The sequence below is a fragment of the Megalobrama amblycephala genome, linkage group LG2 (assembly GCF_018812025.1).
Source record: "Megalobrama amblycephala isolate DHTTF-2021 linkage group LG2, ASM1881202v1, whole genome shotgun sequence".
NCBI lineage: Eukaryota > Metazoa > Chordata > Actinopteri > Cypriniformes > Xenocyprididae > Megalobrama > Megalobrama amblycephala.
Genome location: NC_063045.1, coordinates 55,585,211 through 55,604,116, shown reverse-complemented (window position 1 = coordinate 55,604,116; position 18,906 = coordinate 55,585,211). Strand labels below are relative to the sequence as shown.

The following is an 18,906-nucleotide window of genomic DNA, read 5'->3' as shown; positions in this document are numbered from 1 at the left end:
CCTCATGGAGTGCCTCTAGTGTGCTGTTTGTTCTTTTTTTTAATACATTTTTTTTAACATTGTGACTTCGTGTTTACTTTTTCATTTATACATTCAAACAGTATTCATTCAAACGTTATTGAAAGTTTAATGTCTAACCATTCAGAAAGGACAGGGAATTTTTTTTTTTTTTCTCCAAGCAGGTCACAAATTTGTAATTGAAATCAAGACCAAAAGCACCTGATTTTTGCCTTGCACAACTAAATTGTCTTTTGGCACCGTCAAACAGTCAACAGTCAACTTCCCTAAAGAGTTTTCTAAACAAAACATTAACATTAAAATCTTTGAGATATATCCATAATATGTAGGGTAGTAGAATTAAATTAGAACGTCGAGTCAAGCTCAAGACGCTACGAAACGCGCGCACACCGGTCAAAGGTCCGTTAAAACAACGCGTTTTTCCATCCACTGCACTACTTTTCCATTGTTTTTCGATTTAAACGCTCGCTAAATGGACGTCTTTAATGTTGAATGTCCACTACAGAGGCAAAACTCCGCTCAGTGCCGCTCACAACGCTAAAATGTTTTTGCTCTTTGGAGTGTGTCTGTAACGAGTGTTTGTTTCTTCAACACATGGGCAATATAATCATCACATATACAAGCGATTACAGTTGGAAAGAGGCAGGCTTTGTTTCCGAATGCCCTAAGTAAAGATATTATGTTAATTTTATAAACTTTTGTAAACCCAGCTAGTATAATTACAATGGAAGCATCCAAACTATATTTAACTTTTACAAGTAAAGCGTCCAATATGTAAACAATATGATTTAGCACCAAGGGTAGTACCAAGTTTACACGACAAATGCACTAAAAACAGAAAAGTTTTTCCTTTGTTTTTTACGATTCAGTTGTCAAAATGATCACATGGATCCGCAAAAATTATTAAAAATGTTGTATTATGCTGCCAGGCCAGTAGTTGACTGAACACGTAACACGCACGCATGCGCATGAAATCACCGTTTTATAGTTTATACTGAGGGTATTTTAAAGCTGCAGTCCGTAACTATTTTTGGTTAAAAATGATCCAAAATCAAATTGAGCAAGTACATAACCAGCCAGTGTTCAAAACTATCTAATTATCTTGTCTCGATTCACAACGGTAAGCTTGTAATAATTGTTTTATAATAAAAGCGACATGGCGGATTTCCGCGGGAAATTTGAGCATGCAGCAGTTCCTCTGTGCGTCATTACGTCACGTCCGTAAACAGAAAGGAAGGAGTCCCTTTCAGGCTAGTCAGTTTTATCATGCGAGGATGCTGCTTGTAGCGGATCATTTATAGCCTTTTCAAACAGCAGCTTAAATAATTAAACTTATCATTTTGATGGCGGATTGTAATCCGGAAAGGTCCAAATGACAATCATCAGTGACAACTGGAGATTCAGCCGTAGTCAAAAAGCAAAAGACTTTGGACTGCGGAGTGGCTGCAGAAATTGAAATCTACAGGTAACGCTAATACACAGTAAATACACAGTCACGCAATGCTTATGTTGTTAACATTAACAATTTGAGAACAAAGTATAACAACAATAATAATTTGCACGGTTTGATGCAATATGAGCTAAGCGATCGTTAGATTTATTGTAGGCCTAATGCTTTTCCCCTCAGTTGGTCAGAACAAAAGTGGCAGACATGTTACTTACTTGTTCAGATATTTTCCAGTGAAAATTCTTATACTGGTCATACTTTCAAGACGTAGAATCTGTGATTCTGAAGTTCAGTATCCACACAGGTGCGGTGGCTGACAGCAAGCATTAGATTCATCCGCGCTGACGAGCTGTGCCGATGCACAACGCACGTACAGATAACTGTTCGACATATGACTGCAATTGCAGGTTTTAAACAAGAGATGGAGACAAAGAGGAAAAATCGCGGACTGCAGCTTTAACACGACAACGATATGGTTGTTGGAGATGGAGATGTTTTTCCTTTTTTCCCGCGACTACACCATTGTCAAAACGATCCCCATTCATAAGAATCCATGAAAATGACTAAAAACGCTGTATTCTGCTGGCAGGCCATTAGACGGCGATGAAACACTAGACTGATCGTGTAATGAGTGTGCGCAATGACGTCATCGTTTTCGTTTTCACAGATTCGCGTTTTTGTAGTTTACACAGAGACAACTTGCACTTTGAAACCCGTTTTCAAAAGTTTGCGTTTTCAAACCACCAAAACGCCATTGTCGTGTAAATGAACGGCCGAAACGCATAAAAAGTTTTCCATTTTTATTTGAAAACGGTCTCGTGTAAACAGCCCCTGAGACAATAACGGTATCATTTTCAATGCACTTTGAAACCTGTTTTCGATGCATCCAGTGTAGACAGAATCACTGATTATAATGGGTTCTATTTGCTTTTGTCGCGTCGCTCGCTTACAGTGTAGAAACAGTGTAACCATTGGTCTCGCGTCTTTTGCAGCGTCTCGCACATGACATGGCATTCTAAAAACGTGGCACTCAAGTTAAAATAAATAAAAAACAAAAAAAACACATCTTTAGACCTTACCCTTTTTTGTTCCACTGACCTGTCTCTCGCATTTTTAAAAGCAAAAATGCATTCTGTGTGCAGGTTTACACAGAAAAACATTTAAAGGGATAGTTCACCCAAAAATGAAAATTTGATGTTTATCTGCTTACCCCCTGCGCATCCAAGATGTAGGTGACATTTTTTCTTCAGTAGAACACAAATGATGATTTTTAACTCCAACCGCTGCCGTCTGTCATTCAAATAATTGCAGTAGATGGGAACTTCATCTATAAGAGTAAATAAAGCTTGCTTAGACAAATCCAAATTAAACCCCGCGGCTCGTGACGACACATTAATGTCCTAAGACACGAAACGATCGGTTTGTGCAAGAAACCGAACAGTATTTATATAATTTTTTACCTCTAAAAAACCACTATGTCCAACTCCGTTCATGACTCCTTTAGTGATGTCTGATCGCGCTCTGACAACGGAAGTGATGTCTCGCGCATATACATCACTGCCGCTGTCAGAGCGCGATCAGACATCACTAAAGGAGTCATGAACGGAGTTGGACATAGTGGTGTATTAGAGGTAAAAAATGATATAATTACTGTTCGGTTTCTCACACAAACCGATCGTTTCGTGTCTTAGGACATCAATGTGTCGTTACGAGCTGCAGGGTTTAATTTGGATTTGTCTAAGCAAGCTTTATTTACTCTTATAGATGAAGTTCCCATCTACTGCCATTATACGACTGACAGACGGCAGCGATTGGAGTTAAAAATCATCATTTGTGTTCTACTGAAGAAACAAAGTCACCTACATCTTGGATGCGCTGGGGGTAAGCAGATAATCATCAAATTTACATTTTTGGGTGAACTATCCCTTTAAGAAACGAGTTCTGTGTGAATAGCCCCTAAAAAGGTGCAAAAGAAAAAGAAGAAAAAAGAAATTTCCAGGCCCTTAACTATTGTCAAAAGTGAAGCGATGTTTGAAGCACAGCTCACACAAAAGCCACTTTCAAATCAAGCAACTTTCTGTTGGTCAATGCAGCGAATTCTGGACTAACAGAAGTCTATGTGAAATCTGCGTAGGGGAATCTTTTGCTGATCCTGATCGCGTGGATTCGTATTAAAATTACTGGATTTTGTCCGTGAATATGTGTTGAACATTGGGTAAATGTGACTGCACTTTAACTCTATAACATTCCAATCAACCAATCAGATTTGAGGGACAAGTTCACAGTTTATGTCAAGTTTACGCTACAGGGTTAAGTTCTTCTACATCAGTGCTATTCACCTATCATTTCCCTCTGATTTTAGGGATATGGTTATGATTAAATTTTCAGACAGCAATGTTGTGCCAGGATCAACAAAATTGGTTGACAGGAACGCGTCTAACTCTTATCTCTATCAACTTATGCTTTCCATTTACTAACATGTGTGGGTTATACTGAAAAGAAGTATGTGTGCTTTTAAGCAAAATGGTTTCCCCAAAGGGGTTCATTTACAAATATATTCATTTACAGTTTAATTTCAGAATACTTTACTTTTTGTAAGCTTGATTCCATTTACCAAGAGGTGCAATCAGCTGAGAACATCATGTACAGATGTTCATGGGTGGTGTTGACAGCACACAGAGCCTCCATATCTCTGAGCTCCAGAAGAACTTTAAAATACACCATAAACACGACTGACCTCTTTAGTCTTACTGGCACAGGCCAGAGTAAACAAACCGATTTTGTTGTTCTTAAAGGGCATTTAAATTCAAAGCTTGTGGCAGACAGATGACATTTAGAGTGAATTTGACAGGTCCAGCACCATGGGGGTTTCGTATCTGTGGAGGAAGAGACTTCAAGAGGAATCTGACCGTCTCAAAGGTGAGCTGGGAAAGTGTTAAGCACAAGATGGTCTTGATACCTTTGAATTATATGGTCTGTAAATGAGTTGTGAGCACTTATCATGTGTCTTGTCAGGTTCATGAAGGCAGCAGGGCAGGCGACGCTGGACTGCAGGCGGGGGATGTTATATTGGAGATTAATGGTCAGGATACTGGAGCAATGTTGAATGTGGAGGCTCAGAACAAAATCAAGATAAATGAACATCAGCTTTGTCTTCTTATTGAAAGGTGGTAAAATAACAAAATAATTCAGTTAGTTCACCCAAAACTGAAAATAATGTCATTTATTACTCACCATCATGAGTTAATCTTCAGAACACAAATTAGGATATTTTTGTTGAAATCCGATGGCTCAGTGAGGGCTTCATAGCCAGCAATGACATTTCCTCTCTCAAGATCCATTAATGTACTAAAAACACATCTAAATCAGTTCATGTGAGTACAGTGGTTTAATATTAATATTACAAAGCGACAATAATATTTTTGGTGCGCCAAAAAAAACAAAATTGACTTATTTAGTGATGGCTGATTTCAAAACACTGCTTCAGGAAGCTTCGGAGCATAATGAATCAGCATGTCGAATCATGATTCGGATCGCGCGTCAAACCGCCAAACTGCTGAAATCACGTGACTTTGGCGCTCCGAACCGCTGATTCGTCACGCTGATTCATAATGGCCACGTACACACTGTAAGTTTCAGGAGTGACAACCGCATGCGGGAGTGAATCCCTAAATTATCATTACATATGTGTACGGAACACGACTAGTCAAGAGAGCTCACTCTCGAAAATGCGATGATTGACAGCTTGGAAACCATAGCGACGTTCTAGCGTCTCTCGTGTTTGGTATCCGTTATCGTGACCAAAGTACAGGGCTCTCAAGTCTCACGCATTGGGCGTGAGACACACGCATTTCAACCCGTTCACACGCTCACACGCCACACCTTGTATTTCTCACGCAGAGAAATCTCCAGGATAACGCACAGTTGCGCCGCTATTAGAGGAATCAAGCGAGTTCCCCATAGAGTTCAGAAGGCCCTCAGGTTAATCTAATAAAAAAATAAGCTACCGGACAGCCAATCGAAAATAGAGCTGTATCCGGGTAAGATAGATATTCCCGCCACAACAATGTTTACGTTCTGATTCCATGATACATTCTGTGATTCACGGGCTCGCTCACTGATCAGATGCTCGCTTAAGTAGTTAGAAGAGGACATCTGTCAGTCACATTGATTCACATCTGGCTACAGATTGATCGTGATTAATATGGGACCATATACTATGAGTACAGTAAGTCATCTTTGTGTCCAGGCAACTGGTAGGTTAGTTAACAGTTTGTCCAGAGTACTTTACGTGAATGCCTAGCTAGTAGGGATGGGCATTTTTCCAAAATATTGTATTCGAATATTTGGGCTAATAAAAAAATGAATACGTGTATTTAAAGCTGCAGTCCGCAACTTTTTTTGTGTTAAAAAATTCAAAAATTATATAATGAGAATATACAACATGAATCCATTTTCCAAACCGTGTTTTTGTCTTATCCTGACATTATGGTACACTTATAATAAGTGTTTATATTCGGACATTCAGACATGACTGGTAGGACCCGCCGCAAGTATCACAGTAACGGTGACTCGATAGACATCATGGAGAAAAGTAGCTCCGGCTAAATGTTTCCGCAAGACGCGTGCTGTTCTGTTTATTAACCGCTAGAGGGCCAAAATCGCGGACAGCAGCTTTAAATTACGATTATTTTGAGAAAATGAGAGACGTTTTTAAAAAAAAATTCAAGTTGTCATCACCATTTCTCACTTATGATTAGGTAATATACACAACAAGTTTCGTTTTATCTTAAGGTTTTCATCAGTTTAAAACATTAAACAATATGTGTAAACAAAAATATCGGCCTAAAGAACAAGATTAAGCTCAACAGCGAGTGGGAAAAAACACTGCAGAACGAATGTACATATAATGTACATAGAGCAGAATATGGTTACATGTTTATATTGTTCACATTATAATGTTGAGGAAAAAAATAAAATAAAATGTGTAGATTATATTACCATTATCTCTTTATCTCTCTCACTCACTCACTCACTCACATCTCTGAATTATCATTAACATATTTTTTTATTTGTGAATTTTGACTCATTTTTCGAATATCAGACCCCCATCCCCACCTTGGAAACCCCGTCGCTGCCACCGCCGCTCGCCGAAATCTCACTTATCGTTCAAAACTTGACCAAAGTAATATTAAAGTGACAAAACACTCGTTATTTTCAGCAATTTAACTAAACACTCAGTCGACGGAGGCGTCGTGTTTTGTTTATGCTTGTATATAGCCAGTTTCACACAGCGCGCGGCACTCATTGCCATGTCACTCATTATAAGCTTTTTGGGCTTGTTGTTTAAGCTCGTCTCATAAAGCAAACGGGTTTATGGAGTTATTAAAGTGAGCAGACGTGAATCGCGATTTTTAGCATAACGCGTTTGGATGGGCTTGTGCTTTCCCTGAGATTCGCCGCGCATAAAAGATAGACACACGTTACACCGGTGCACGTAAACGTCTTTAACAACTAGTTGTTCAGTTCGGTTCCGTACACACTGCATAGAATTTCTGTAAATGCGGTTGTCACTACCTGTATTTTTCGGGAGTTAATACGGTTGTAGAATGCGGTTGTCACTCCCGTATTTTACTGAACTGTGTGTGTACAGAACGCGATTAAGCACTAAAAGGTGAACTGACAACCGAATTTAGCTGCAGTGTGTACGTGGCCAATGTTCCGATGCTTCCTGAAACAATGTATTGAAATCGGCCATCACTAAATAAATCGGTTTTTTTTTTTTTTTTGGCGCACCAAAAATATTCTCGTCACTTTATAATATAATATTGAACCACTGTACTCACATGAACTGATTTAAATATGTTTTTAGTACCTTTATGGATCTTGAGAGAGGAAATGTCATTGCTCCCTATGGAGCCATCAGATTTCATCAAAAATAATTTCCATTCCGAAGATGAACGAAGGTCTTACGGGGGTGGAATGGCATGAAGGTGAGTAATAAATGACATTATTTTCATTTTTGGTTCATAATTTAGTTCATCATTTACTCACCCTCAAATTGTTCCAAACCTGTATGAATTTCTTTCTTCTGCTGAACACAAATAATATAATATAATATATGATGATTTCTTTTTTTTTGTATTGAAAAAGTTATGTTTTCATAAAATTCACAGCAAATGAACACTGATTTGTGAAACTTTTTCTCTCAAACATCTCAAAGAATAAGCAGTTTCTTATTATCTTCCAGACCTGCACAAACAGCTGTCATGCAGCACTGTGGTCACCCTGATCCAAGACTCCCTGTTAATTCGGTTAGTTATGCACACAGTTAACTTCCCAGCTCTTTGAGAACATAAAGTTAATGTTAAATGTTGCAACACTGAAGGTCCATTCAGAGTGTGAGAACGATCCTGTATTCTGTAACTTCCTGCTGTTCTTCTTCAACCCAGGAGCCATCAGTCAGGCCAAAGCAGACCCATGAGTCAGTACAGGGCCAGTCCAAGAGGTTAGTATTTGTTTGTTTTATTTATTAACTGCAGAACCATGCTGTCTCTAAACAACATGACACATGTTTCTCATTGTCCATGTGTTCAACAGTTCTCAAAGCTTCAGATCCCCACTGGAGAGAAACTGCAGTCGAAACCAGCTGAAACAACATGATCAGGTGGGAGCGTAAAATACTCATTTTACACTGTAACAATGTTTGGCTTGAATTCAAGTTTGTACATTTAGTTTAATACCAATAAATGGACAAAATATAATGTTGAAGGCTTTGCTGCCATCTTGTGTTCCAGTAAAAAGATATCATATCTCATATTGTATTGGCAGTGTTATTTTAGTATCATTGATATACTATTACTATTATAGTTTTTGTTAATATTTTATATTTTTGTTGATATATTTTAGTTTTTAGTTTCAGTTTTAATTATTTTACTTCAGCTTAAACTAAATGAAAATGAGAAATGTTGCATTGATAACTAGATGAAAATAAAAGTTTATTTTTTATATTTTAGTTTATTTCAGTTAATGTTTATTTTATTTCAAGTAATGAGATTTTTTATGGTTTTAGTTAACAATAATATTTCCCTTTATTCATTTCAGAAGGATTCCGCCATATCAGGACGCAACCTTGCATCTGATTGGATTCCAACATGTAAATCACAGACCACCAAGAAAATGTAATGCCATCATGTTTGGAATGGAATACTGGTGCATACAGCACATATAGTTCAGTCATGAAACTCTAGAGGGCGCAGGCTGATTTGATTTCAGATCCATTACATGCAATCTGCAGGGAGTCACATCATTTCGGCATGGCACAAGCTGATTGGCTGCAGCGAATGAGATAGCTCGCTTAACATTTAAATAGTCTGGTTCATTGTTTGCAGTAAGCTAGTCCTTCTATCAGAGTTCCTCTGAAACCCTCCACCTTCCCCAGCTTCATCTGCCTAGTTTTGCTATGGGATTTAGGTATGTCTGGGGGCACTCCACAGTTTGCAGTGTGTTCACTACTCGCTACTCCTAATGTGTGTGCACTAACTTGAATGGGTTAAATGCAGAGGACAAATTCTGAGTATGGGTTACTTGGTCTTCACATGTCACTTTCACTATTTATGCAGCAGCAGCAGATCTTACATGCTCACAGCAGTGATAATTTACTCACCCTCATGTCAAGATGTTTATGTCTTTCTTTCTTTAAAGGATAAGTTCACTTTCAAATTAAAATTTCCTGATAATTTACTCAACCCTTAAAAAAAAAAAAAAAAAAATATATATATATATATATATATATATACATGTCATCCTAAGATTTTTAATGTTTTAAAAGAGTTTCGTCTGTCACCAAGGCTCATTTATTTAATTAAAAATGTCAGTAATATTGTGAAATATTATTCAATTTAAAATAACTTTCTATTTAAATATATTTCAGTAATTTATTCGAAAAGAAATTAAGATCCTTCAGAAATCATTCTAATATTTTTCTCAGTAAACATTTATGATTATATGAAAACAGTGGACTTTTTTTTTCAGGATTTCTTGATGAATAGAAAGTTCAAAAGAACAGCATTTACTGAAATACAAAGCTTCAGCATTATACACTGTTCAAAAGTTTGGGGTCAGTAAGAATTTTTATTTTTATTTTTTTGAAAAGAAATTAAAGAAATGAAAATTACAGTTTAATCAGTAAAGCATTTATAAGCAAAAGATTAGATTTCAGATAAAAGTTCTTTTGAACTTTCTATTCATCAAATAATCCTGAAAAAAAATATTGTACACAAATATTTTGTACAATTGTACACATTAAATGTTTCTTGAGCAGCAGATCAGCATATTAGAATGATTTCTGAAGGATCATGTGACATGAAGACTGGAGTAATGATGCTGAAAATTCAGCTTTGCATCACAGGAATAAATTACTTTGTGAAATATATTCAAATAGAATATTTAATATATTCAATTTAATATTTTAAATTGTAATAATATTTCACAATATTACTGTTTTTTCTGTATTTTTAATTAAATAAATGTAGCCTTGGTGAGTAGACGAAACTTCTTTTAAAAACAAAAAATCTTAGTGGTTCCAAACTTTTGGACTGTATATATATATATAAAGTTTTAACCATAAATGTTCATCCTGAACTAGCTCTCTTCTTCTTCTTCTCTATTAGAATTCTGGCAGTGTAGACACTGCTAAGTGTATTACTGCCCTCCACAGGTCAAAGTTTGAACTAATTGTTATATACTTGCACTAGCATTTTGTAAATGACAGTTTAGTTCAAACTTTGACCTGTGGAGGGCAGTAATACACTAAGCAGTGTCTACACTGCCAGAATTCTAATAGAGAAGAAGAAGAAGAAGAAGAAGAAGAAGAAGAGAGCTAGTTCAAGATGAGCATTTATGGTTAAAACTTAAGATAAGACCCTTATTCATATCTGGGATTGTGTAAGCTCTTTGAAGCTGCAATGAAACTGTAATTTTGACCTTCAACCGTTTGGGCTCCATTGAAGTCCACTTTAGAAAAATCCTAAGTTTTCACAAAAACCTTATTTCTTTTCATGAAGAAAGAAAGACATGGACATCTGGATGACATGGGGGTGAGTAAATTATCAGGAAATTTTAATTTGAAAGTGAACTCTTTAACAGTACAAGTTCATACTTGCTTGCAGCAGCAGTGAGCAGCTGCCAATACTAAATACGTTAAATGCCAACTATTCAAAGTTCTCTGTGCATCTCATTTATAGTGTTTCACATAAAATTTCTTTCTAAATGGTAAAAACTATGGAATAGCAAAGATTTCAAATAGTAGTATGCTGTTGTATGTAGGCACCTGCAAAATATTTTTAATCCATTTTTTTCAAAATAGCTTGTTGAATACAAAGTTCAAAAAATAGCATTTGAATTTGAAACAGAACTCTTTACGAAATAAAATTATTAATTTCTGTTCACCCCAAACATTTGTATGCTACTGTACATACTATATATGGCAAAATTATTAATAGAAGAACAGGATGTCATCCCAAACATACTTGTTGAACTGTTGTTGAACTTAAACCCACTTGTTAAACTCTTGTTGAACTCGTGCTGCTCTTTGCCTCTTATCTCAGTGTAAGCTTTAATTATCCAGTATGGAGCTACGGTCCTGTTGACCCTGAAGAGCTCAGGAGAATAAAGAGTATGCAAGTTCAACCTCAGCGGCCCAGACAGTCCAACACTTTCAGAATACTACAGGAGGGACTAGAACGTGAGTATTCTCTTTGCTCTTCTTGGATTAAAACCTCTCAAATAAAACATAAAGAGCGCTTCATGTAATAGAAATGCACATGATTTGTGCAGGAACATCACAGCCATCTGGAGCGATCCAGCACAGTCAAAGGTTCCGCACTTGTGAGAGATGTGGCTTCGTCATTGTGTAAGAGGACCTATTATCCTTTTTTACATTTTCAACTTTCTTTAGCGTGTAATCTTGCTGTTTGAGCATGAAAAAGGCCTGCAAAGTTACAAAGCACAAAGTCACTCCAGAGGGAGTTCTTTGTATCAGTGTCACTGTTTCTGAACTCCCTGAAACCACTCAATTGTAGTTTTGAGTAGGGATGCACGATATATCGGTCACCATATCGGTATTTGCAGATATATGTTCATTTTTAAAGTTATCATTATCGACACAATAAGAACATTTGGCCAATATATTAAAGGTCCCGTTTTTCGTGGTTTTTTGAAGCTTTGATTGTGTTTATAGTGTGCAATATAACATGTGTTCATGTTTCGCGTGTAAAAAAAACACAGTATTTTTCACATAATTTACTTATCTGTATACCGCTGGCACTGTCATAAAAACGGGCTGATGACTTCCTTGTTCTATGAAGTCCCTCCTTCAGAAATACGTAACGAGTTCTGATTGTGCCAGCGGTTCCTTTGTTGTGATTCGACAGCAGCTTAGCGAACCTTGCCCGGAAAGGTCACGCCTCTTACCATAACGTGGAGATGCACGCGCTCAGTGTTATTGTAAACATGTCTTTAATTTTACCCTATCAATTTGAGCCGGAATCAGACCCGGTGATTGGACTGCGGGATGAAAATAACAGCGTTTCGACGACATGGCGACAAACACACTCTACAAACGCAACTCTTGTGTATTCCTGTGGGCGGAGGTTAGTCAAAAAACTGTTTTAGTGACGTCATTAAAGAAGGAAGTAGAGGGATGTAGTCCAGTGCCGCTGCTAGCCATTTTGGTGCCCTAAGCATAATTCCTTTATGATGCCCCCCACCCCGACCCCGAGAAAAAAAAAAAAACGTTTGTTTTTGCCAGTTTAACTTTTTATTACCAAACATAACTCAATACCAATAACACATAATAGCAGCATCACAGTATAAAACTTAAGAACACTAAAAAGAGAAAGTAAAATCTTAAACTGAGTAAAATAGTAAAATCTTAGATTAAACTGAGAAGGGTCATAGGCATAGCACTTGCATATTGTTGTCCTACTGTTAGTTTAACTGCTTCTATTGTTCTCATTTGTAAGTCGCTTTAGATAAAAGCATCTGCTAAATGAATAAATAAATGTAAATCTAAATCTAATCTAATATAAAGCATAATAGAATGAGGTGCAATAATGCACACAAATCAACAGTAATGTTTGCTTTATATCATTCATAATGACATTTTATATTTTATATATATATATATATATATATATATATATATATATATATATATATATATATATATATATAACAGGAATTGTTAGCCTACCATGTGCACTGCACTGCCTGCTAACTGTTAACGTTACTGAGAAAGTATTGTAGCAAGTCCAAAGAGTGTTTTATGTTCTGTTCAGATAAATCTAAGTGATGTATGTTCTTTTCTTATGTTATGGTTCAGCTTGTGTGGGGCTTTAAGGGGTGGGAGGTTCTCTTGAAAGTAGAGCCTGCGTGGTGTTGTGTGGGCGGGGTTCTGGGGAAAATGTTCCTAAGTTGGTTCGATGTCTGTGAGGCAAGAGCATCGGCCAAACAGGTGCTCACCTGAATAAAAGAAGACTAAGCTGTTAAGTGAGTTTCATCATTTCCTCCGTTCGTTACAGTATTAACCACCGTCACGTCAAAATAAACCATAAACTACTGCTCAATATCTAAAGAAAGATAGTAAAAAAAAAAAAAAAAGTAACAGCTAGCTGGCGTCAGGTCAGTTATTTTTAAAATAGGTAATGTTTAACAGTAAAATCTCAATTTAGCTTGCACCGAAGTTGTAAGTTATAATAACATAGTTTGCTAATGCTAACATTAACGTCAGCAAGTTTGAGGCGCATTACGATTAGCAGCAGCACGCACATGCAGCACAATTCCCGTATTTATGAATGATTAAACATGGACTTACCTGAAAGTGATGCACGGGCATCATCTCGCAGTTTCTTCTTCTTTCGTTTCTTAGCACCCGACTCCTGCTGTCTTTTCGGAGCCATGCTCAAATCTGTCAAACTGCGTCAGGCAGGCGCCCGCGCGTACAACCGGAACGGACCATCCGTCTACTTTCTAGACTAGACTAGAGCAATTATTAAATATCTTTCTTGTTCCCCCTTTTTTGTTACATATACATGGCTAAAATGTGCCTAATATTTCTATAGGCTAATGAAATAATACCGGCATTTAAAAAAAAAAAAAAATCATTAGGCTATTTTTGGTGCCCCCTCAGCACTTGGTGCCCTACGCACAGTGCGTGATGCGCGTGGTGGGAGCGGCGGCGCTGATGTAGTCCAAACTGGCCGTTCGATGTGGGCGACTTCTGTTAAATAAAATATCTCGCTTGGCATTGAACTTTGAGCTTTAAAATTTTACAGATTTTATTTATACTCTAACAACAACATTACACACTAACTAAAGTTTGAAACATGGGATCACGAAGAACGGGACCTTTAAAGCTGATAAATAATGGATTATTTCCTTCAGCTGAGACACTTCAGATGCGCACTGTTCACCATGATGGTTTTAAATTGCTTGAAATATGATTGAAATCGCTTCAAAACGGAAAATACAGTTTAGCACAACATGTAGCGCAAGTCTCTTATATAGGCTGAATAAAATTATAATGAGAACATCATAATCATGTGTTTGGGACATGGCTTTTAATGGTGAAACTTTTGTTTTTGAAATCAGGCTCTCAAAAATTATATAAAAATTTGGTTTTCAAATATAAAGATTTATCGGTATCAGCCAAAAAATTGGTGCATACCTATTTAGTTTTTTTTCGGTAATGAACGCGTCTCAGTATCCCTCATTTAAATAATTCCTGACCAAAACATACACCAAAAAAAGGGTGAAGCCTGGATGAGTTGTGTTAGAAGTGTGTTGAAACTTGCTGTTATGGTAAGGGGTGTTATGGTTTCTGAAAAATAATTAAAATAAATAATTAAGTATCCAAATACTTTTTGTAGTTTGAAAAGCATGAAGATCAAGTACACATGCATTTTTTGCAGAACTCAGGTGGGAATCAGAGAAGGACGCTACGACACGTGGAGTGTACACCTCAGGGAGTATCAGTCCTGGAGCGAGGACACTTCTGTGTGGATAAGGAGCTGTACTGTGGGAAACATTTTTGGCAGAGATGCCACCAGGGCTGGACTGGGACAAAAAAATGGCCCTGGCATTTTTGCTCAGACCGGCCCACCACATCGGTCGGACACCACCCACCAGAGTATTACAATTAATTGGTAGAGTTATTAAAAGTACACTTAGTAAGAGTAGGATTTCTGATAGACAATGCTCCAGTTAAAAGTGTTAACCCTTAGAATGGTGTGAATACTGAAATTCTATAAAGAATTAAAAAAAAAAAAAATGTCCATTGAAACAGACAGCAGAAAAACTATAATTTACAATTACAAATATACTTTGTTTTAAAGAGCACAAACCCCTGTTTAAGGTCAAACATTTACCTCTCATTGTTTAGATACTCCCCATTAAAAACAATGAAAAAGAAAACTATACTACCAAATTACTCACAAAAAACGTCCTAATAAAATTATATTCATGTTATTCACTTGCCATAAACAACCAAGTGTTCATACCAAAAATAATTAAAATAAATAATTAAGTATCCAAATACAGTAATATTTTTGTGGCCAATGCATGTCTGAAAGGCCGTTAGCATGACTCTGATATCAAGCTAACTACAAAAAACATGCACTTTTGCTGTGCTATTTTTCCTGATGCAGAACTCTTTATAATAAGGCGATTATGGTCTTATAATATTCATTCATTTGAGGATCAGAGAAGGACGCTATAGACACGTGGAGTGTTACACCTGCAGGGACTGTGATCTCAGTCTCATGGAGCGAGGCATCAACCTCTAAATTTTTTTATTTTTTTGCCCGCACTTCCGCACCCCCCTGCACTTGCGCTTTTGTTTCTCCATCCTCCTAATCCAAAGATGTTCTGGCGAAACAGAGGGGACGGGCTGGAGCTGTTAAGAGATGTGATTGGGCCACAGTGTCAGTATGGAAAATGAACATGGGCCGCTGTCCCTGCTTTTGGGCCGGTCGTTGGCAATTTTTAGTTTATTAAAAAAATCATATCATATAGCGGCCCCGCCCTCAAGTGCGTCGGCCCACCGGGCATTTGCCCGGTATGCCAGATTACCAGTCCAGGCCTGGATGTCACCACTTAAAACAATGGTGAAGAGTACTTTGATTCAATCAATGCCGTGTGCCACTTTTAGTATGTTCATTTATTTAAGCTGTGTTATTTTAGTATCATTGAGATGCTATTATAGTTTTTATTAATAATTGCAGTCAGTTTTTATTTTTATATTTTCAATTTTTCATTTTAATTTCAGTTAAGGTTTTTATTCATATTTTGAAACAGTTTTCATATTTATTTTTTGTGTTTTTGTTTTAATTTAGTTTTTAAATGTATATATAATTTGTATTCATTTTTATTAGTTTTCATTTTGATTTTAGTTAAAGTTTGTGTTTTTTGTTTATTTTTTTATTTGACATTTAAATATCTATAAATAGAATTTATTTATTTTTATTTCATTTTTAGTTTGAATTTTTAGTACATCAAGTTAAACTAAATTAAAATTAGAAATGTTGCCTTGGCAGCTAGCTGAAATAAAAGTTTATTTTATTTTATTTTTTTTACAATTTTAATATAATTTTACTTATAATAGTATTTATTTAATTGTATGTATTTAATTAATATTTGTAATTATTATTTTTATGTATTTTATTTCAAATAATGATTTTTTTAATGGTTTTAGTTTCAGTTTTAGTTAGCAATAACCCTGGTTTTTATCAAGTTTATTTCAAAGAACATGTTTTTAATGATGCTCATGAAAATACAGTTGCTAAAGATCACCAAAAATGAAAATTCTACTCAACACAACAATGAAAGTGGATGCTGACCAGCGTTATCAAGCTCCAAAAACAACAACACACAATAAAAGCATCATAAATGTCCTGAAATCTTCAGCCACAGTGAGGAACACAATGAAAAGTTGTATTCAATAAAAATCCTGTCATCTGACAGCTGTGGTCAACATTCACTTTCATTGCACGAGGAGAATTATTCCATATTGCGTGTGTTCTTAGTCCTCTCTAGAGGGCAGTATTTTCTCATAATTCACTATTGCATTACAGTAATTCAATACATGCAGTCATGACTGAATGATAAAATTACGCTTTCAATTAATGTCTGACATCTTTGTGGAAGAGATGGCATCATTGGAGCGCATCCCACGGCCATAACATGAGTGTGGCATTACATAGATGCTTTTTTTAGTTAAGAATGTACGTGTGCTGCTGTAGCATGAATAGCAGTTCACCACCATAGCCTGCAGTCTGACCTCATTTTATTATGTAAAAGAATACAGTGATAAAGAGTTAAAGGGATGTGCCCTGTTGACTTCCACTCCCCATGCAGAACTATGACGGCCTTGAACGACGGGTTTCAGGAACAATACAAGCACGCATTATCCTCACGAAGGAACATGGTGTTTGTTCACATCATGTTTATTAGGTTAACGCTGAATGACAACAAAGATTCATCAGTAATGTATGATGGTGACGTTGTGTTAATACCTGGTGTTTTGTAGAAAAACATCAAATTAATATACAATTATGAATCAAGTCAGATTTATTTATATAGCACTTAATACAGATTGTTTCAAAAGCAGCTGCACAGTAATAAACAGGAAAATACATGTTGCAAAATTCATAACTTCAATTTCAGCTGTAAAGCAGCTCTTTGAGTCCCACAAACAATTCTTTGTTTTTGTTGAATCTATCTCTATTTAGGTCATTGTAAAACCTTTATTTTGAATAATCAGGGTGGAGTTTTTGTTTCAGTATCTTAAAGGATTAGTTCACTTCAGAATTAAAATTTCCTGATCATTTACTCACACCCATGTCATCCAAGATGTTCATGTCTTTCTTTCTCCAGTCAAAAAGAATTTATGGTTTCTGAGGAGAACATTCCAGGATTTTTCTCCATATAGTGGACTTCAACAGTTACCAACAGGTTGAAGGTTCAAATGTCAGTTTCAAAGAGCTCTACAAGATCCCAGCCGAGGAATAAGGGTCTTAACTAGTGAAACGATCAGTCATTTTCTAAAAAATAATAAAAATTATATACTTGCACTTTTAAATTGCACTGCTCTGCGATGTGCCACGCATTACGTAATCACGTTGGAAAGGTCATGCTTGACATAAGTACTACGGTAGGGCGAAAACTGTTTTACCTTTTTTTTTGTAAAGGGCGTTTGACTTTGCACATTTCGTAAACACTTGTAAACTTCTCGGCACTTCCATCTACATCACACGTGACCTTTCCAACGTGATTGTGTAATGCACTGCTCATCGCAGAGCAGTGCAAGATGAGCATTTGTGTTTAAAAAATATGTACATTTTTATTTATTTATTTTTTTAGAAAATGGATCGTTTCGCTAGACAAGACCCTTATTCCTCAGCTGGGATCATGTAGAGTCCTTTGAAGCTGCACTGAAACTCTAATTTGGACCTCAACCTGTTGGTAACTGTTGAAGTCCACTATTATTGAGAAAAATCCTGGAATGTTTTCATCAAAAAACATTATTTCTTTTCGACTGAAGAAAGCAAGACATAAACATCTTGGATGACACGGGAGTGAGTAAATTAACAGGGAATTTTAATTCTGAAGTGAACTAATCTTTTAAATGGCTTATTTCACTTGGTTTGCTCTATATATCAGCGTGCGGACTGTGTTTTTTGCAGAAAAGTCTTTCTTTTTAGTTTTAAAGTCTCTTTTGCAATAAGAAGACAACTAGATCCTGTTCATTTGTGTTTCTTTTTTCATGAACAATGAGAACTGGTCACTGCCAGCATGACACTTAGTATAATTATATCTTTGTATCACAGAGCAGAACAGTTCTCAAATGTCTAAATTTAGTCATGGGACATTTTAATTACACATCTCTATTAAATTGTCATAATTGAAAAGAGCATCGTAGAATTAGCTATTAAAAGCTACAAAATAGAAAAGTCGCTGCTGGGCACTTATGTGTGCATATTTGTTCATAAAACATCAGTGCTTCACCAAAGGAAGCATGTTTCTGAGTATTTTCCACTTTCTGTGAAACAAAAAACAATGCTCCATTTATGGGTCCCAACTCCCAAACACTAAAGATCTGCGCGTGATGTTAATCTTTTTTATTTTTAGATTTTTTGTTATTATGCTTACAACAAGTTGCAAGCAGCATTAATCAGGGTTTCATTTTGGCCTAGTCATATAAATAAAATCTTATGGAAACACTCCATAAATTTTCCTTAGTAATCAAAATGATATATATAGCCTAATGTATCCAATTTCTTTGACAACACAATATATATATATATAGAGAGAGAGAGAGAGAGAGAGAGAGAGAGACTATATATATGTGTGTGTATATATATATATATATATATATATATATG

At 36.2% G+C, this 18,906-nt stretch overlaps 1 protein-coding gene across 1 annotated transcript; it reads left to right on the top strand.

Annotated features, from left to right (window-relative positions):
• Positions 1-4,291: 4,291 nt before the first annotated feature.
• Positions 4,292-14,674, top strand: LOC125262703 (PDZ and LIM domain protein 2-like). Its single transcript, XM_048181518.1, has 9 exons — positions 4,292-4,384; positions 4,481-4,632; positions 7,716-7,779; positions 7,918-7,973; positions 8,066-8,132; positions 8,570-8,646; positions 11,074-11,210; positions 11,303-11,378; positions 14,437-14,674. Exons 1-9 carry the CDS (start codon positions 4,292-4,294, stop codon positions 14,672-14,674), a joined length of 960 nt encoding a protein of 319 aa, XP_048037475.1.
• Positions 14,675-18,906: the final 4,232 nt, after the last annotated feature.

Excerpts from the sequence above, each read along its gene's own strand:
- LOC125262703 (XM_048181518.1), top strand. The coding sequence starts at position 4,292 with ATGACATTTAGAGTGAATTTGACAGGTCCAGCACCATGGGGGTTTCGT. Across the intron at positions 8,133-8,569 it reads AGCTGAAACAACATGATCAG|AAGGATTCCGCCATATCAGG; the intron begins GTGGGAGCGTAA and ends TATTCATTTCAG. Across the intron at positions 8,647-11,073 it reads TCACAGACCACCAAGAAAAT|TGTAAGCTTTAATTATCCAG; the intron begins GTAATGCCATCA and ends CTCTTATCTCAG.